The following is a 20,010-nucleotide window of genomic DNA, read 5'->3' on the forward strand; positions in this document are numbered from 1 at the left end:
TGAGCATCCGCAGCCTCTGCAGGTCGGCACAGCACCCCACGGCCCCCAGCACCAGGCAGAGACCACCCGGCGGTCTGCACCGTGTCCGTGATGGCTCCGAGGGGCAATCACTGCCCTCTTTCCTCCCCTGACCAATGCAGTAAAGGACAGATGGAAATGCAAACCCAGATTTGTTTACTAGGCTGTGATCAACTGGAGTATTACCGTCCCGGCAATCCTGGCAAGTGTTCCCTCCTTCTGCGCCTTCGCAGCACATGTGTGAACTTCTGGTTGTGTCACCTTCCCGTCCTCTCCTAACAACGTCTGACAGTGGGAAGTGATCATCGCAGCTAACGTTTGGGTAGCGTATGTCTTTCCACAGTTCCAGAGTGTTGAATAAATTGAACCCCGCTTCCTCCTTCACGTTCAAGCTGTTTCTGAATCCAGGCTTCACATCTTCCACGGCGGCTCTCAGCCCTCGGAGGTTTCTTCTGCCCCAGTGATCAAGCCCTTAGCGCCTGTCCCGGCGAACGTACCTCTGGTGCCCACGACTGCTCTCCAGTACACAGGCAGTGCTCATCTCAAGATCTTCCTGGCTTTTCCTAACCATTTCATTCCCAGGCTAAGTCCATCTGTCGGCTCCCTCCTCCACCGTGGCAGAGGAGGGTTTTTTGTCTATGCCATTAAGGTCATGAAAACTTAATTGGCGCGTTGGCTTTCTGTGTCGAGGTATCTGTTCTCTCCATCCCACTGATGTAGGACACACTACTGAAATTCCCCTCGTCTTGCGTAAGTGCCTTATTCCACTGCATCTTTTATGCAAAATGTTCCCTTCTGAAAGTGCTTCACCTCCTTGCTCCTGCCCTTTCTGAGCGTTCAGTTTAGCTGTGTTTCTTTGTTTTCTATATACGGATGTTCATTCATTGCCTTATTAACGTATTTTGTTAGCTAGCTTGGTCCTTGTAACTCCTTGACAGCTTGATTCAGGCATTCCTAGTTATTTCCAGTGCCCTCTCTCTGAAGATGGGCTCCACGCCACCAAGCTTCAGTCTTCCTACGTGTATCCACCTGAGCCAAGTGTCCAGGCTCCATCTCCAACCAGGAGAGAGACGCCTCCAAAAGACAAAGCATCGTTGTAAGGCAGGACTCAAAGACAGCCCCAACTCCCGCAGGGTAGGTCATTTTTTTCTGCTCACTGCTGCTGACCAAATTCCTCAGAAACTAAAAAAAAAACAAACAAAAAAAGAAGACACAGACCCCTGTAGAGCCAATCCAAAGCTTTTGACTGTAGACTTGCCTTTCTGGGTTAGCCTGGGCAGGCTCCTTGGAAATCCAGGAACAGTTTGGTTCTCTGGGGATGTACAGACTGCAGATTGGAACATGGTACCGAGGGAGCCCAGGCAGCTCAGTGAAGCTAGATATCTTAATTTTAGGTGTCTAATGTTAAGTGAGATGTATCTAACACTTAGAAAGGTTTGGGGGAATGTCTCTGTCTTATTTTATATTTGGAAAATAGAAAGGTACATAGTAAATGTTTGAAAAACAACAACAACAATAATAACAGTAATTATAGGTGGGTGCAATTTTCCTTTATCTTTCAACTGAAGCTACAAGAAAAATTACTGCTGTGCTGATATTTGGCAGGGACACCGACGCGAGTACCCACTTGTTTCTGAAAAATGCTGTTGGATTTTTAATGACCATCAGCAGCACAACCTTGATTTTAAATGTCATCCTAAATGTAGCAGTTCCAGCCTCCTCTGCCATAGTATGTGGGTGTTTGAGTAGGGATGAATCAGAAAGCAGAAAGAATTACTGGTGCTTTCTGTCACTCCCAAATTTTCCTCGAGGGCTTCCCACCCAGGAACGGGCTTGAAGAGCCCGTGGTCTTGCCCTGCAGCATCACAGTGCTGCTCCTGGGACGGAAAACCCTGCTGTCGCTCTCCCTCTCTTAATGCCTGGAAGTCCCTTGATCCAGAACTGGTTCATTGGATTTATCTGGGAACTGTTATTCCACGGGTCACACTTTGTGTTTATTAGAAAAAATAATAATGATAATACAGGTTTGCAGGGTTTGCAAATGCAGCTTTTCAGTTTTATCTCCTTTCTCCCTGCTGGAACTGTTCCCCAGGCTTCTCTTTTGGAGCTGCAATTCTCTGTGCTTGGCATTTGCGAGATGGTGATTTGCTTTTGTAAATGGAGCAGAGTCTCGGTTCTGAATTATGACTCAGTGAAACAAATCTAGTTTTCTAGTTTAAAATGATTCTAATAGCACTCTGTTAAACCCGGTGGGACTGGGAACAGCCAAAGTTGAAAACATGACAATTGTAATGGGTGTGATTCTTCTTGTGATCCAGCATCTCCCCTTGCATTTAGAGCGAGTGGGAGAGATGGAAACCAGGCGTGGAAGTGATCAGGCGATCGTTGTTCGGGAGCCAGCGGTGGTGCGCCCTCCGATGCGGCACCGGGAGGTGCTCTGGGGCACAAAGGGTGGTAGCTGCTGGAAAGATTTGCTTGATGCAATGTAATATCTTCGGCGGTTACGAGAGGAATGCAGAGAGTTGAGAAACAGATGGCAGGGTTAAAATAGGACAGTGCAGCTCGGAGATGCTGTGGAGGGAGGGAAGCGAAGTGCCTGTTCTCACACTTTGCTCGCGTCTCCCGCAGGAGCTGCAGAGAGCCTGTGCGCTCCTTCGGCGGTCCCAGCAGGGACGAGCCAGGCAAATGCTTTTTTTTTAAATTATTAACACTTGTCTTAAAGAAAAATCAGCTCAAATGAGCAAGCAAACAAATAAATAGAGTAACAACCAGAGGTCTTAGCCTCAAGCCACCTTCCAGGTGCTCACTGCCACTCGAGGGTACAAGCCCAAGTGCTAGGAGCCCAGCGGGCAGCACGGAGGCTTTCTTCTCGTGGTGCTTTCAGACAGGTTTTTACAGCGTTTTGTGTTACCTAAGGCACGGCAATAGGCTTTGTGTAACTGTTTGAGTAATTTACAGAGTAATTCAAGGCATGCAGTGCGACCTGGCAGATCTGGCAGGGCTGCAAAGCTGCCTGACTGCGAGGTGCTGTTTCAGAAGGCCTTGCGCAGGGGGCCTTCAGCAGCAGCACGGAGCTCAGAGGGACCTGCCGGGTGCTCCTGCCTTCCCCACCGCCCCAGGCCAGCTGGGATTTGGAAGCTGGAGGCGTGCAGGGAGCTGCCGCAGCAGCACTGCACAGCCTGGGAGCCGTGACCTGGAGCAGCAGCACCGGGAACCCAAGCTCAGGAGATGGCTGGTGCCGTGGGCACCGGCTTGCAGCGGGGACATCGCCTGTTTGTCACACCAGAGCTACGCAGTGTCAAAAAGGAGCGTGAAGAAGGAAGAGAGTGGGGCAGCAGCACGGGGTGAGCAGCGGCCGTGGCGCAGGAGCTGGCGTTCCCACCGCATCCCGGGGCTGCTGCCGGTGCTCCTGGTAGCGCTTGGGCTTCCCTGTCTATAAATCAGGGAGGGCTCTGAAGTGTCTCTGATGAAAAGCACTGGATGAACTCAAGGACATGGTATTAATCCTGCGATATTGTTCTTGTTCCTTGCTGCGTTGTGATTTTGAAAAGAAATCAAGACATTTTTTGCCGGCTACGGCTAAAATTACGTGGAAGTAAATGAGTTTTGCCCTCGTAGAAAGACACTCGCTCTTTATTAGTGCAGCCTCTGATGAAACAAAACCCATCCTCAGGCAACGAGATGTATTTGACCTACAGTAAAATAACAGGCTTTCAGAAATGCATATTGTTTTGTAAGCATGGCACACGGAGCCTTAAGGTTGATTTATGCCTCCGTATAAAGCATCACTTTGGATGATTGAGCACCGAGGGGAGTTTCTGTGATGTCCTTCTCCATGCACCCTGGAGCACTTGCTCGTACCCACCGAGAAGGATCGGTGATTTCACACATCGTGCTGGAAGGGAGCAAATGGCGTTTCCCTGCTCGTTGTGGAGGGAGCATGAGGCCCCTCGTGCACCCCTAAATCATGACACGCTCCGGAGCGGGCTGCCAGGGCCCGTCCTTCACCATCAGCAGGGCAGGGAAGGTGTGCTGACGTTCACGGAGCTGTTTCATCTCCTTTCCTGCTCTGGGCTGACAGGATGAAGTTGATAGCCCCCCGAGAATCCAAAAGCTTTTCATCACAGCAGCGGCGGTGGGTCTTTGATTAAACTCATGGCAGCTGAGCTCGCTTTGAGGCTCTTGACGGCTCCGTCTGCCCTGGCGTCGGTGGGAGCTGGAGGTGAGCAACACCCTGCGAAGCCCATCAGGTCGGAGAAGGTGGTGTGAGGGTCGGGAGAAGATGCTCCGGGGTGTCCTCAGGAGCCTCACCCGTGCCGAGATGTTGGCTTTCCTGCCCACGCTTGGTTTGCTGCCATGTGAGATCTCCAGCCTGGTTTTTTGTTTTATATCTGCAGATATAACACAGCCCATCGTGCTGTTGTTTGTGAGCGTTTAGCAGAACAACCTGCCGCAGCTGATTTTATTACGGCACCTAAGATTTTATTGTCCACACCCGGTATTCGCTTTTCTAGTCTGCTGCATGGCGAGGTGAGGAGCAAGAGGGGTTTTACTGCTTCGCTGCAGCTCTCCCTTGCCACAGGCGTGGTTTCTCCCTTCTCCTGGCCCCTCTCTGAAGCTGTTGCGCTGTGGGTGATTCCTCGCTTCACGGTGACCCCAGCGGGTGCTGGTCTCTGGCTCCCCACACCTGGGGCGCTGCGTCCCAGGGGCGTTCAGATTCACCATGCCATCTCTTTATTTAATTACTTTTACAGCTCTTTGTGTAAATCTAATTATCCATCTGTTACGCTACATTATGGCACTGCAGCTTGTCTAATTGTTCCCTGTTCCAAAATACCGGCCTGCCTGCCTTCGCCCGCTCCGGGCTCCTCGCCGAGGCCAGCAGCGGGCATGCGGGGCTCTTGGCGGCTCTCGACCCTGGAATCACCACGTAAAGGAGCTCTGCTTTGTGACGGAGCTGGGACTCGTTCCTCAATTCTCTGCAAAGGGCCTCATGTTGGGTAAGTGCCATGTTCCAGCTCAAGTCAGAGCAGAGCTCGCCCTGGTTCAACTCCACATCACTCAGTCTGGGCACGGTGGTCTTGTCCGCAGCAGGACCTCGTAGCCAGCCTGCCTTGAGCTGGGACATCGCAGGGCTCACACCACCAAGAGACAGTTCAGCTTGTTATCTGGGACGCAGGTAGCAAGCCAAGGTTCCCCACCTTTTCCAGGCGCTCTTCGTGCTATTTCTGCATTTATGGCATGAATCATGCTCCCTCGGTTTAAGTATCGCATTAGCCCATCAAAATCACACAATCACGTACTCAGCTCCAACTTATTCTCTGCAGTTCTTTTCTCCTCTTAGCAACAAATACTCAATAACCTAATTGCTCATTAAAAACCACGCTTGCATCTATGTAATCCATTATGTCACGTTGAGACACGTTGCTCTCGCAGGGACGCTGCTGCTCCCCCGCTACCGCGTTGAGCGCCTGGCTTGGTAGAAAGTGAGAAGGCAGCATTGCATTGAAGTGGAGATTTTCATCTTCTCAGGGTTTTTTTTTTTATGTCTCTCCTATATTCTGCGCTTTTGAACATCTAACATCTCTTTTATGCTTCACATCTTTCATACGAAATTGTTGTATTGTGTTGCCTACTGAAACCTAGTTTTCCTTTTGTCAGGTTTTCCCCCCTCACCCCCACTTTTCTTCTCCGCTCTGTTTTGATTGGCACAACTACTTAGGGCTCCATTTTGCTGGGTGGTTTTTAATCTCCTGAAGTTATACCTCTGAAGGCCTTTGTGCTAAGCTCGGCTTTGGGCCGGCGCTCAGAGAACAGCCTTTCTGGGGCACCTGTGCCGCACGCGGGCCTCGGGGTGCGCGTGCTCCCCGCCGCCTCCTCTTCGCTCCCAAGGGGGGCAGGCGGCCTGCCCGGGGCTGGGGCTGGCTGAGCACCCTCCCGCCGTGCCCGCAGACATCCCACCTCCTTCTCCAGAGCGTGAGACTCTGCAATAGTGGAAAATCTCCGTGCTGAACGTGTGTTTTTGTAAGAGATTCACCCCTCTGCGCTTCAGCGCCGTGTGCTTGGTGCCGTGGCAGGAGCAGGCTGCTGGGGTGGCATCCTGTGGCGGAGCCGGGGTGGTGGTTCCCAGTTTGGGGGGCTGCACGGTTCCCTGCGCTGAGCTGTCTCTTCTTGCCAACGCAGCTCAGAACGGGACGAAGCCACCTGCACGTAGCGGGGGAGCTGCGGGCTCGGAGCCGTGTTGGAGCTGCCACGTGCGGCAGGCGAGGAGCGGAGCGTGCAGTGCTGTGGGAGGGCTGCGGGAGCACTCGGCTGCGGGTTCCCACCGCCTGGGGACCCTTGGGAGCACGGGACTTCATTTGTGGCTGAGCTCCTTGTGACTGCGATGCAGCCGTTTCCGAGGGGAATATGCTGTAGCCAGTGCTTGGAACGCGGTGGCAAAGTGTGCGCTCTGCACGTGCCACTTCTCACCTAGACCATTTCAGTGCTTTTTTCCCTTAAAGCTAAAACCCAAAATCCAGCTGCAGAGGGATTAGCAAGCAGTTCGTCATCCAGCATCTCGTTTCGGTTCTTACTCAGAGTCACAGACCTACAGCTGCAGTCAAGGCTGGAATTACTGACTCGCAGACAAACCTTTAAACACCGCTGTTGTAGCGGCCAGTGCTGTCCGTGTCTGTGTGGCCGGGTAATTGTAACGTTATTATTCACACAAGAGCCGTCAGAAAGCCTCCCAACGCAGAGGCCTCTCAGAAAATAGTTCTTGGCCTTTTCACGTGTGACCCTGCCTGTGTAGCTTTCAGTTTCCAGTGCTCTCAGAAATGACCTTGCCCAGCGTCTTTCCAATTCTCAGCCAGGTTTGAGCGGCACCAGAGCCCCGCGAGGCTCAGGGCCGTGTTTCAGGCCCCCTGGAGTGGTCGCAGCCCCCAGCCACGTCGCTCCCCTGCGAGCAGAGGGCTGGGGTGCTGCCGTGTGCTTCGTTAGCAGAGCAAGTGCCGGGGAGGACAAGCGAAGCTGCACTGCTTCCCTGCCTGTTTCTGATCCTTCGCTTGTAGCACAGGCTAAATAGACGGTACTAAATTTTTTAGGCTGCTTCACAGACTTTGATCCTTGGCTTTGATTTCCCACGCGGTATCACAGACTGCTGGTTCTGAAGAGACAAGAGACCCATTAAGTGCTGTCTAGCCCGGTGATTATCATGCCTCTTCACCACCACACCGCGCTTTCATCAAAGCCTGAGCTCAGGGCATGCATCCTGGCACCCCGCTCAGCACCCCACGCGTCTCGGCAGGGAGGCAGGGCAGAAGCACCCCCTCCGTTCTCCCCCACCCACACCTCTTTGTGGTCTGGCTTCAGCAGGAGGCTCAGAGCAAGGAGACAGCCCTGTTTTAGGGTCTCCGTTCTGCTCTGTGCAGTTTGTGCATCACTTTGGCGATAAGCAGCCCGAGAAATAAATATTCTCTGTGTGTCCTTGCCAGAGCAGTAGAGATGAGGGCGTTTGCCTGCCCGCCCTGCTCTGTGCTTCTGAGTCCCCGAGCCCCTCCACACCGCTTGGCTTTTCTTTTTTCTTTTTTAATTTAAATCTAATTTTGCTGCTGTATTGCAAGCTCCCGTCTAACTGGAGAGCCGCTGTTGCCTCGGGGCTGTGCTGCCGCTTCTCAGTCTTCCCACGCCCTCCGAATGTGCGCTCTGGAAAAACTTGGAGAAGTCTCCTTCGGGTCTGTGCACGTGCGTTCTGGGTCACCCTTGGATCAAGGCTGGGCAAGGTGATAGCGGGAGGGTATTCCTTAACAGATAGGGCTGTTAAATCCGTGCTTCAGCGCAACGGGAGCTGTTTGTTTCCATGTGAAGTGAAAACAGCAAAGGAGCAGTCGGTGCTGGATGTGCAGGAGCAACGGCCCCGGCCCCAAAGCCTGCTGCCAGCTGCACCTTGATGTTCACTGGTGGCTCCTCCGGCCGGTCAGCCCCGTCCTGCAGCCTTGCTGCTTCCACAAAACGCTTTAGGAGAAAAAAAAAAGGCAGATCGGAGCAAACAGCCTGACCCGATGGCTGCTGGCTGAGGCCAGGTCCCTGCCAGGGCTCCTGCCCTTGGTGCCCCCCAGGGCAGGGCTGCCCACCCAGCACCGGGGCGCTGCCCCAGCCTCCCTGCCGTGCCCAGGGCCGGAGCTGATCGCAGCTCGCTGTTAATGCCTTTTTTCCCCTCTCTGTGTGCTGTGGAGGCTTGCGGTGTTTTGGCAAACAGGCCTTGCCTGTAATAATTTCTGGCCCCTCGTGGGAAGTTATAACTCCAGCGTAGTGAAATATAAACTGGCAGAAAACGGAGGGTTTCCTTCTGCAGCAGGCAGGCTCGGGTGGAGGGGGTTTCTTTGCTTTCTTTCCCTGCTTTTGTTTTTCCTCCCTCAGCCAAAGGGCATGGTCACCCTCCTCCAGCCAGGGAGCAAGAATGTGCTGGGCTGATAAAATGGCGCATTAAATTCGTGCTAGGCAAAGATACAGCTCCAGGAGCTCAGGAAGGAGGCAGCAGTGGGAAGCACAAATATTGTCTTGTGGCCAAAGTGACCCATCCTACTGCAGCGGTGCGTGTGACGGCGTGGGGCAGTGCTGGTGGCGGCTCAGCCCTCTGCAGAGGTCACTGCACCAGGTGGCAGCACCACGGAGGGCTGCGGGCGGCGGGGCTGTCTGGTGTTGGATGCAGAATTGGCCTGGGCTGGGGTGTGAAAGCACGAAGACGAGAACAGAGCACAGACTGTGCCCTGGGGAGCGGGGTGTGGTGGCCAGGATCCTTGCCGGCAGGGTCTGGTGGCCGTGTCAGAGCAGTTCAGAGGCCCTGGCATGATCTGGGATGGACGAATGGATGACCCACGTGTCAAGAAGCTCAGGGTCACCTGCCCAAGGAGCCTACCTTGTCAGGGACAGGGCTTTCACAGGAGCTGCTCAGAGACGATGGCATGGGCACCTGTGGGTGGTGCAGCTTCCTGCTGGTCTCCCCAGGCTCTTTGCCCCTGCTCAACACATCTCAGCCAATGTGAACACCAGTGGCGGGCCCATTAAGACCAGTGTCAGGCCCATTAAGACCAGTGTCAGGCCCATTAACCCCAGCACAACCCCCACCCCAGGACACAGGCAGTTTCCTGCGTGGCTGAGCTGGGTGATGGGTCTGTACCAGCCTTGGCTTTCTGCTCTTCAGGAAGAGGATGACAGAGGGATGGACGGACGGACACATGGATGGATGGATGGATGGATGGAGCCGTGAGACCTCAGACACATGTAAAGGGAACGTCCATTTCAGGAGGGGCCCCATGATCAGCGCGGGTCCGTGCACCTCCTTCCTCCAAGGATGAACCGGGGCTGCGCAGAGCACGTGCGGGGTCTTCTGGCGGGGAGCTGCAGGAGCCCAAGCGCAGCACTCGTGCCAGGTCCCCCCGTTCTGGAGGCTGCTCCTCGCCCAGGTTTGGGGCTGGTTGATCCCGGCCCCTGCGGACACCCAGAGCTCGGCCGTCCCCGCGGAGCTGCGGGTGTTCGTCACAGGCTGTGCTCCGTCTCCGTCCCAGCCTCAGCGTTTCATTTCAGCAGATTTCATTGCTGATGCCAGCATCCCCTTATCTGGTAACAGATTAGCACAGGTTGAATTTCCTGTGATAGCGGTCCGCGGTCTGTCTCATTGTATTTATTTTGTTCGGGCTGCTTCTCCCTGGGCTTGACAGTGTAATTTGTACAAATCTGTGCTGAATTTCCAAAACCCTCAAATGAGCTTTTTGTTAGTGGACTATTGATAGTAGAGACATTAAACAACAGAAACATTGAAAAGGGAGCAGCACACCTACCAGCCAGGAAGGCTTCCTAACCTCACGAGGTTCTCCTTGGCAAAAATGCCATGGTTCAGAGATTTTAATTAGATCTAATACTCCAGGTGACCAGCCAAGCATTAAAAGGCATACCAATTTTTCAGTTATATCCCTTGCTGTGCGGTTTTTATTATTTATTTTAGGTAGGAGATGTGACAAAAGAGCCTCGGTACCCCAGTTTTCCCTGAATGGCCTAAGAGCTCGCCAGCAGACGAGGGGCTCCTTTCAGTGCAGCTGTGCTCAGAAACGTGCCCGCCTGCAGCCTTCTTCTGCTCTCCCTTGCCCAGAGCAACTTCAGTGTGAAATTTGAGGGGGTTTTAGGATCAGAAGTTGTATCTTCTGCATGTCAGAGTTGCCAGCTCCTCCCTGGAAGCTGGAAATGCAGCGCTCGCACCCTTACCGGTAATGGAGTCCCGGTGCTTAAAGTGTGCCAGGCAGCCTGGCTGATGTGCCAGGCAGGACCCAGGCCTCCGCACCGTGATTTCGCTAGGAAAGCTCAGAGCAGAAACAAACACAGTGTCCCCCCCCCACACACGGAAAGGTGGAGACCAAAGCTGTCACTGCTGGAAAAACAGAGCTGGAAGAAATCTTCCTCCCCCTGCCTGGCTTGCAGCAGAGCCTGTCTGGGTTTTGTGTCTCTGGGCTCCCAAAGGAGCCTGCTCAAAAGCCCTGAATATGTCTGGCTTTTAAATTCATCTGCACAAAAGGGAGATGCAGGATTCATTCGCTTCTCCGGGGTGGATCTTCCTTCTTTGTGACTCTTTCGTGGCGAGTGCCACACTCAGCACCTTGTGCCTGCTGGGCTTTGTCGGGCAGGTCTCTGAGAGTGTTGCGCTTTGTCTCCCACCGTCGTGCTCCTTCCATCTTCACCCTGGGGAAAGGGGAGAAGTCGCTGAGGCCGGGCTGGTGCTGCAGGACGTCCCCGTGCGTTACCCTCGCTGGCGGGGCCGGGGCTGCTCCTGCGACCGGCGGTACTGCTGGAGCTGGGGGCAGCGGTGGTGCTCGGGGACAGAGCTGCCCTGGGCCTGGGGCAGCTGAAGAGTTTGGGGCTGACGCCATTCGCCTGCTTTGACTTGGAGATGCTATCGCAGCCACCACTTCCACTGTATTGAGGTAGAAAATACCGCGGGGGCCCACACGCTGCGGGTGACTGTAGTGATGTGAGAAGCAGTGGGAGGCATTGCCCAGCACCTTGTCTGTCAGAGCCGAGCTCGGTGTTTTGCTCCATTTCTGTGAGCTTTTGCTCCATTTCTGTAAGCCAGAAAGCCTGGTTTAGTTTGAGGCGGCTCCCTACCAAGCCCATTTCTCCTCTGTTTTGTTTTTTTATGACCCCGTCTGCCTCCATCTCCTATGTCTTGCATGATTCTCGGCGCTGGCTGCTCAGCAGCTTTCCATGGCAGTAAGAGCTGTGGGTGTTTGCCGTAGCAGGGAGGCCTGACCTTCGGCTAATGCGGTGCAATCGCTGCTTCAGAGGCGAGCGGAGGCTGGAGTGCTGGGTCCTCCTCGGAGCGCGAGAGACCCAGGACCGGGGCTGAAGGCAGCCAGCGTGTTGTGGTCTGACTGTGAAAGCCCTGCCGAGGAGAGCACATGGCATCCAGCCCGTGGTGTCCAGCCCATGGCATCCAGCCCGTGGCGCCCAGCCTCCCTGCCACCCTCGAGGCGTTCTGGAAGCGGCAGGGAGCAGAGGTGCAGGGGGACAGGACAGCTCAGCCTGGCATCGCCTTGCTGGTGCGGTGCTGCGGTGGCCCTTCGCGCCCAGCCATGACACGTTAGCCTGGTTCTTCCATGCAGCGGGATGAATTCTGCCTTTTGTAGTCCTTGAAGAGAAGTGCTCGATGCAGATGTGTGGGTGGGGAGCCCAGGCTGTGATTTAGAGGCCCAGGGGACAAGCAGGTCCTTCCCCAGGTGAGGCCGGAGCACGGCTGCACTGCAGCGTGGGCGCGCGACGGCGGAGCAGCGTGTCACTAAACCAGCACGGTAACAGGCAGCCAGGAGCGGGCGGGGAGGGGGAGGCGAGGAGCGAGACAAAAGGCTGCTCAGGAGCAGAGGCACGTCGGAGCGGCAGGGTTAATGGAGCGGGAGCTGCGAGGGAAGCGCAGGGGAGGGCTCCTCGCCAGGAAGAGGAGTGGGACGCGGGCATGCGGCAGGGTGGCACCGATGGCCCAGCATGTCCCCGTGGGCACTGCCATCGCTTCAGCCACCCCTTGTTGTTGTAGTCCCCGTGTGTGACCTGCCTTTTGTCTGTGTTTTTTCTGCAGTAACCCCAAAGTCCAGATAGAAGCCATCGAGGGCGGGGCGCTGCAGAAGCTGCTGGTCATTTTGGCCACGGAGCAACCCCAGGCTGTCAAGAAGAAGGTGAGCGAGCAGAGAAGCACCTCTGGGTCCAGCCGTTTTCATGGGGACCTCGACACACGCACCCTGCAGGGAACCACACCTGCACTGGGGGGGCGTTTGCTCACCCAGAGCACTGCGGTGGGTCCCAGCCTTCCTGCAGGCAGGGGTGCACGTCCCCACCTCGGGGGCCGGGCTGGATGCCGCAGCCCTGCCGGGAGGAGAGGCAGGGATGCCCGCAGCAGGCACAGAGCTCAGAGGCCAACAAAGGCAGGAGCTGACATTTGGAAGGAGCTAATTGCCGTAGCCAGCCCCGCGTCCTGCCGCCGGCAGTGGCCGGCAGCGGAGGCTTTGCAGCAAGGTGAGCAGCTCGGGGAGCCCCCGGCCAAATGTGCAGCGCTGTCCGTCGGGCCGGGGGATTCCTCGCTCACCTCCCTGCCGCCGTCCCCGGCGTGCTCCCTGGAGCATGAGATCTAATTAGCCTTGCCTTAGCGTGCGATGCCGCCGGTGTCTATTGGCCATAAAATGTTCTGTCGTCTTCTGAAAATCCAGCCCCACCACTTAACACGGTGACCTTCCGCAAGGGGGAACTCGGCAGGGTGAGGGAACTCACAGCTCTCGTGTTCATCTTCCACGTACCTGTTACAGGACAAACAGCGACGTGCTGCCGATGTTTGAACAAGGAGCGCCCACAAACGTGTTCCTGTCTAGTCTGTGGCAAACGTCCTCCCCCTGGGCCAGGCTGGGGAACCTCTGTGGGGAATCCTGTGGGAGCAGTGCCCCATGGGGAGCTGCGTGCTCAGAAACTCCTCCTTGGAGTCCCTGGGGATCAACCCGCTGCTCATTTTGGGGAGGGAAGGATGGCTGGGGTGCAGATGTCCCCACCAGCACCTCCCCAGACCCTTGGTGTGGGTATGGACTGATTCTTTCCAGCGAGCCCAAACGTGTCCTGCTGGCAGCAGCTGGGGAAAAGCGAGAGATGAGCTTGGTGAAGTCTGCCTTTCCAGGCGGCATTGCTAGAGCCTGCAAGGGCACAGCTGAATCTCCTTTTCCAGGAGGACAAAAGCTTTTGATTCCCACTGTGGGTTCCCGTGCCATGTACTGTCCCCAGCCTCCCTGCAGGCCAGCAGCCCAGGTCGGTGCCCGAGCCCCTGGGTTTTTCCGCACCGATGCTCGCAGCGAGGCCAGAAGTGCATCTCTCCACTCCCCGGTCCTTTGGCCTACGGTAAAAAAGGAGATGGAAACATCCGCTGATTTACCGCAGGCAACTCAAGAGATGTAAAATAGGAACAAACGGGACTGGGGGAGCAGTGGCTGTCAGCTCGGATCTGTCCGCAGAGAGTGAGCGGGGGGCAGGGGCCCCCCCCGTGCAGGTCGCTGGCGGTGCCGAGGCGAGGAGCGGAGGGGAGGATCCGTGCCCAGGTCCCCGCTCCCTGTCCCTGCCCGGCCACGGCCCTGCCCCGAGGGCGCTGTCAGCCCAGGCACCTCGCCGAGCCCTTCCCCTGTCGCCTTTGGGAGCCTCGGTCATCAAAATCAGTCACTTGGCCCCTAATTGCCTCCTCGGTGTCAACCCCATCCACTAAGGGCACGGAGACAAGTGCACGTGTGCTGGTGCCTCTCGCTGGCAGTGTGTGCTCCTGGCAAGCAGCACGAGCTTGTCCTCTGTCCTCGTGGGTACAGCGGAGAGGACGTTCCCCAGGTGCCCAGGTCACCTCCAGCCCTGCTTCGTCCCGTTCTGGCATCTTAGCCCCTAGCCAGCATCCGTACCGAGGGCTGGCGGGAGGGAGCTGCAGGACCCGATGGCTTCGGGTCGGTCCAGGAGCTGGCCACGAGGCCCTGGGGGCCAACGCTGACAGTGGCGGTCTGGGGGGAGCGAGCGGACGGCACCGAGGGCTGGGCGGGGAGGCAGGTGCCGCTGGGGACCCGGAGGGGACATCCCTCCCAGCTGCGTGCCGCTGCTTCCCGGGCCGGGCGGCTGACGGACCTCTCTCCCCCCGCCAGGCGCTCTTCGCCCTGTGCTCCATGCTGAGGCACTTCCCCTACGCCCAGCAGCAGTTCCTCAAGCTGGGCGGCCTCCAGGTCCTGCGCGGCCTCTTCAGGCAGAAGGGGACGGAGGCGCTGCACGTCCGTGTGGTGACGCTGCTCTACGACCTCATCGTGGAGAAGGTGAGGGGGCGCTGGGCCGGCGGGAGCCAACCTTGCTCTGCAGCTAACCGATGGCGCTGGTTCTCCCGGGGGTGTTCGCAAAGCAAACCGCAGGGACGCGGGCAGGAGAACCACGAGCCGGGCCCGCGGTGCTCCCCGGAGCGGCTGCCATCGGCACAGAGCCCGCGGAGCGGCGACGGCCGTGCCCCCGGCTGCTGGCGGGGGCTGTGCCTGCCTCGAGGCTTGCTCTGGAGCCGAGCCCGCAGCCTTCACTGGTTTGTTTCCCAATACCTTGGATTACTGCTGCAAATGTCAGTTTAAAAACCGCTTTGCCTTGCCATCGTTTGTTATTTAGTTTGCACGTTTCCCTTACTCCAGAGAATGGAAATTAAATCCACTCTCGCGCTGTTTATAGCCAATTTGCCCTGCAGATTATCGCTGCCGCAGCGCTCGGATTTCAGGGGAAACGTCTGTGGTTTGAAACAGTTGTTCTCCAGGAGATTTTGTAAAGGTGCAAATTATTTTGGTGGGTCTGAAATCTTACCAGGTGCTGGCTCTAACGTGCAGCCCTCCTGTTTGTCTGCCTGCAGCAAGGGGAAGGGCCGTGGGCCTTTTGCCGTAACCTCTCCCGCTTGCTCGTGTGGCACGTTTTACGGCCGTACCTCTGGCAGCCCCATCTGTTCCCAGCTTCCCTCTGGCTGGAGGCAATCTGCAGGCCCTACAGATTCTCGGTTTTATGTTAAAACAATGATTTTCACTGCCCTTCGGTCTGGGAGCGCCGCCTCCCAGCCAATAACACAGCCCCCGCGCTTTTAGAGCCTGCAGAGAGAATGGGAGAAAACTCCAGCCTGGCAGGGAGCGGAGCTGGGCCAAGTGGGATCGGCAGATTCAGAGTGGGCTGGGTGAAAATCTGGTTTTAAAATCGTAAACTAACATCAGCTGTGGTGAGTGCCGGCTCCCTGCATCAAAGCACAGAGAGCAGAGGGTCTGAGTGGCTTTTTTCTGCCTCCTGCTTCCATTTTTTCACCCCAAGCCCTGCGTGGCTGATGTACAAATGGAGTTTAGCAGGTAGCCCCCTCGGGGACCAGGAGAAGGGAGGGTAACGTTGGTTCTGTCCCTCCCTGTCCCCTGTGCCCAGCCCATCAGTGGGGTAAAGCCCTGCGATGGAGCTGCCCGCAGCAGCTGCCCCGGGGACAGCAGAAGTCCCTCGGCAGCTGAAGGAAAGGCCGGGGGCGTCCCTGGGGACCCAGGTGGCCCCTGGGGACAGTGCTGTCCCCTCGCTGCTCGGGGCTGGTGCACGGGCTGCCCCCTCCCTTCCCCAGCACTGCAGGTCTGGTTTCTGCCCGCCAGCCCCGCAGAAGCCCGAGCCTCCCTCAGCAGCCTGAGCCGAGCAGCCCCGTGGTAATCACGACTAATTAACGACATGGCCCTTATCACCGGGGGCCGGCAGCCAGGAGCAGCAGCAGGCCCGAGGGCCTTACAGGTCTTCTCTTCTCTGAGTCCCCTCCCCGTGCCACCAGGGTCCCCAGGCACCGAGAGCTTTTTCCAGGGCCACCACGTCGTGGCCACCCTCGTGTTCCCACCGCAGGTCACCTTCCGAGGTGGGGTTTTGGGGTGCGCAGCCCGCTGTCCTGCGAGGCAGCCCTCCCGGGGCCGTTAACCAGTACGGATGGAAAACAACCCCCTTGCCTGCTGCCCTTCCCCACAGATGCTGCTCGAGGACTCGCAGCATGGCGACCAGACGGAAGAGAAAATCCAGCAGTACCGGCAAGTCAAGCTGGTGCCGGCGGTGGTGGAGCAGGACTGGTGCGTGGTGGTCTCCAAGCTGCTGGCCCTGCCGGAGCACGACGCCCGGGAGAAGGTTCTGCAGCTGCTGGGCGTGCTGATGGCCTTCTGCAGGGAGCGCTACCGCGGGGACCGGGCGCTCAGCGCCGCCCTCGGCCTCCTGCGCAGCGAGTACGAGGAGCTGGCGGCCGAGGAGCAGAGGGACGGCGACAAGGACGGCTACTTCAAGGAGCTCCTCGGCTCCGTCAACACCATCATCCAGGAGTTAGGATGAAAAGCGCGGTAATTTCAGTTGCGTTGCAGCTAATTCAGGACAACGGCGTGGCATTTGATGGGCTCGGGTGTAAAGGCACTTCTGAATAAACTGTTGGGCTAACCGAGATCCCACCCTGCGCAAATGTGCCAGCGACGTCAGTGTGAGAGCGAGTGGCAGGGGCGTGCTTGTTTTTACATGAAATGCTTCTGGTCACAGGGGGCCGTGCCCGGCAGGGCAGGGGCAGAGTTTCGCCTTACATTGCCTGTCGTCCTCCAGCGGGGTCCCTAAAGCAGATGGCTGAGCGCTTCCTGCAGGACTGTTTGGGGTGCTGAGGGGTTTGGGTCTGTCCTCGTTGGGCAGCGCTGCTGCGCGAGGGGCAATGTTTGTTCCTGCAGCTCCACGCCGCCTTCGTTCTGGCCTGGCGGTGGCTTGCGGAGTGCCTGTGAGCCGCGTGCTGCTGCATGATGCATCGCAGCGCTGGGCGAGCACAGCCTGCTTTTGGGTTTGTGCTCCTCTGGGAGGCCCGAGTGGCGTTTCTGTGAGACGCTGGGCGAGGGGCTCCGGGGCCCTCTGCTCCAGCCTTCGCTCGGAGCAGGACTCGCCGGTCCCTTGGTCACAGCGGGGTTCTGCCACCCCGCCGTGCAGCCCCCAGGCCCTCCCTGCTCGGAGAGCTGCGCATCAGGGGTGCTCAGGGTGCCAGAGCATCGCCTCAGGGCCTGGCGTGGTGCGGCCACGGGCCAGCTCCGTCCCTCCCGGGAGGCGATGGTGGGTGGAGCTCACAGCCCTGTGAAAAACCAGCCGCTCCTGCTGCTTAGATTCTTCTCGTCCCTGGAGATGGGCTCCAAGATGCCGACTCCTAGGGACTGAGGCTCACAGCCAAAGGGTTTTGATGGGTGACATGCAGCAGGTAGACTTGAGCCCATTCTAGGTTGCCGGCTGGCCATCAGAGGGTCACCGTTCCTCCGACCCCTCCTTTCTGCGCGGGGCGGTGCGGCTCCCTCCTGCACCCCTTCCAGTTGCAGCTTCTCCTCTCTGTCCTCAGCTCCCCCGTACACCCAGGCTGGGCTTCTCCTCGCCAGCTCAGGGAAGAAGTCCTGCCCTCCCCGTGTCCTTCCCCAGAGGAGGAAGAAACCAAAAATCTCACCCATGCTTCTGGCTGCCCACCTCCTGGCCTGCAGGTGACTGCCACCATCAGCAAAGAACGTTATAAAAACGACGTTTGTTCATTATTTTGTCTGTCTAACATCAGCCCCTCCTTGCTCTGAATCTTCTTTTGAATAAAGGGAGAGTCTGAGCCACTGCCCCGTAAAGAACGAGCCGCCCCCCCCCCCCCCCCCCCCCCCCCCCCCCCCGAGTCCTGCAGTGCAGGATGTCGCGGTGAGCTCCACGGTGATGCCGTGTGCTCAGGGATGGGCACCAGGCCCCCACGACCACCAACCTGGTTCCACCGTAGCCCCTGGTGGAACGAGAGGAAGGAGCGTCACCCTGCTGTCCTCTCCTGGGTGGCACATGTTGGCCCTGACTCGTCACCTGCACGTGGGTTCAAGCTGCTGCAGATGGCCTTTCTCCGTGGGGAAGCCCCGGCCCCTGCAGCACAGGGATGTTGGGGTCCCAAGAAGCCAGCCCCCACGTGGGGTTGGTGCTGCGGCCACCCCTGCCAGCCTGGCCTGCGTCACACTGCACCGAGCGCGCCTGCTTCGCAGCACGGGGAGGAGCCGAGCGCTTCTAATGCCCGCATTCGGGTTCGGAATCGCTTTGTGGCACTGGCAGTTTCACTCCTGCTGTGCCCGCTCTAGGGCAGCTGGTGGCTTCATGCGCCCCACGGGCTGAAGCGCTGGTGTTACCAACAGCACTGCTGAAGAGTACATTAAAAAAAATAAAAATTAAAGGCGGCCTGGTCCCGTCCCACAGCCCAGCCCTGCAGCAGCACCGGGGCAGCCCAGCGGGGCAGCGTGCAAAGGGGCGTGCAAAGGTGTGTGAGTGGGGCAGCGCCTTCCTGCAGCAGGGCCGGCCATTGATCAGGCTATTGCAGGGCTCTCAGCCCTTCTCGGTGCTAAAATATTTCTGGCTACCTCTAATGGCTTGTCAGTTGTCAGTGCTAAGTAGTAGGGCTAATTACAAATATCGATCTTTTTTACCTTCCCTTTTTGGGTTTCGATTCGGGCTGCTTTGCTAGGATTAGAAATGATTTTTTTGTTTTCATTTTCCAGCGATGCGTTTCCCAGCCAGCCCTGCCGGAGCTCTGGTTTGTAGGCAGCAGTAAAAATAAATAAAAATCTGATCACAATCGCCACCTGGGGAGGGTGAACCCGAGTCCCCGGGCGATGCCGGCGGGGGAATGCAGGGATCTGGCCCAGCGCCACCGCAGCCACCTGCTCGCTCTGCACCGGGGCGAGGCAGCCGCGACTGAGCTGGCGCAGCCCTCCCTGCTCAGCCCCCCAAAATCAGGCCAAAACCCAACCCAACTCCAGAATCCTAAAGGGTTACGTGGAAACAAGCTCAGCTTTTGCGGCGCTGTGCAGGGTCCTGCCTGGTACCCGCAGGGCTGGAGCTCGCCCGCCTCCTGCCTCCAGCCCTGCTGCAGCAGCACAGGGCTCACAGCAAGGGCTTGCTTGGGCAGCGGTGGGAGGGAAAGCAGCCCCCAGTTCTGCTGGTGTGTGCCTCCCCCTCCCCATCTTTGCTTTCCAAAGTGCCTGTGTGAGCCGCTCCAGCGGCGGGGACCCCAGCTGCAAGCACCGCACAGATGCAAATAAGCCGCGGCGCAGATATTTGCACTGTAACAGAAAAACACCGCGCAGAGCCGGCGGGGAGCCGCGGCGAGCAGCTTATGAATAATTACACCCACTGGCATTTTCCCTCAAACTGTCAGAGGAACACAGTGGAGGAAGAACATAGTCTTAAAAGGAAGCAAAAACCTAAAATAATGAAAAAAAATTCCTGGCATTGCTTTCCAAAAAGCATGCTGAAGCTCTCTGAAGACGCTGAGCAAAGGCTGGCTGAAGTGCTCGGCCCACGCTGCTGGACTTTGCTCTCAATGGCCGTGCCCCAGACCTTCATCCTCTACCCCAAAGGGGTCTGCGGTGGGGCCAGGCCCCTGCCAGGCCTGGGGGACGTGGCTGCAGAGCCCCCATGGCTCTGGGCACCCGCAGCCCTGTGGGGCTTTGTGGGAGCCTGCCCCAGCTCCCAGTGTCCTGGGGTGGCAGCGGCACCGAGCCCCCAGCCACGTGCACGGGGCCTGGCAGCAGAGTGGGGACTGCTCCCGGCAGCACTCACAAAGCCCCAAGCAAATCCAGCACCTCGGATCAATTTGGATGGCTGCTGGCACTTACAGTCCACATGGGAGTCAGTGTTCAGCCTCGGTGACGGAGCCGTGGGTGACACGTGGCTGGGATGGATGGCAAGGGGGGGTCACCAGGTACACAGGGAGCACCTGCCTGCACCCCGGCTCTCAGACACTGGGGTTTGGGCTTTTCAGGCAGGACCAGCTCCAGGTTTCTGCTTGGAAACTACATTGAGAGACCACACGTAGCTGCTCTTCGGTTAATTTTTTTCATAACTTTACCAGCTGAAATTTAGAAGAAAAGAAAGCAAATCAAACCATTTCTTCTCTCACCATGCTATTTTCTGTGTTGT

At 57.4% G+C, this 20,010-nt stretch overlaps 1 protein-coding gene across 7 annotated transcripts in view; it reads left to right on the top strand.

Moving 5' to 3' along the window:
* SIL1 (SIL1 nucleotide exchange factor) overlaps window positions 1-16,513 on the top strand; it is a 93,587-nt gene extending 77,074 nt beyond the window's left edge. For all 7 annotated transcript variants that reach the window (XM_067005539.1, XM_067005536.1, XM_067005538.1 and 4 more), the window contains 3 exons: window positions 12,119-12,215; window positions 14,193-14,357; window positions 16,045-16,513. In XM_067005539.1, coding sequence (XP_066861640.1) covers window positions 12,119-12,215; window positions 14,193-14,357; window positions 16,045-16,395 — 613 coding nt within the window. In that variant the 3' untranslated portion in view covers window positions 16,396-16,513. The remainder of the gene's footprint in view (window positions 1-12,118; window positions 12,216-14,192; window positions 14,358-16,044) is intronic.
* Window positions 16,514-20,010: the final 3,497 nt, after the last annotated feature.

Source organism: Anser cygnoides, chromosome 14 (genome assembly GCF_040182565.1).
Source record: "Anser cygnoides isolate HZ-2024a breed goose chromosome 14, Taihu_goose_T2T_genome, whole genome shotgun sequence".
NCBI lineage: Eukaryota > Metazoa > Chordata > Aves > Anseriformes > Anatidae > Anser > Anser cygnoides.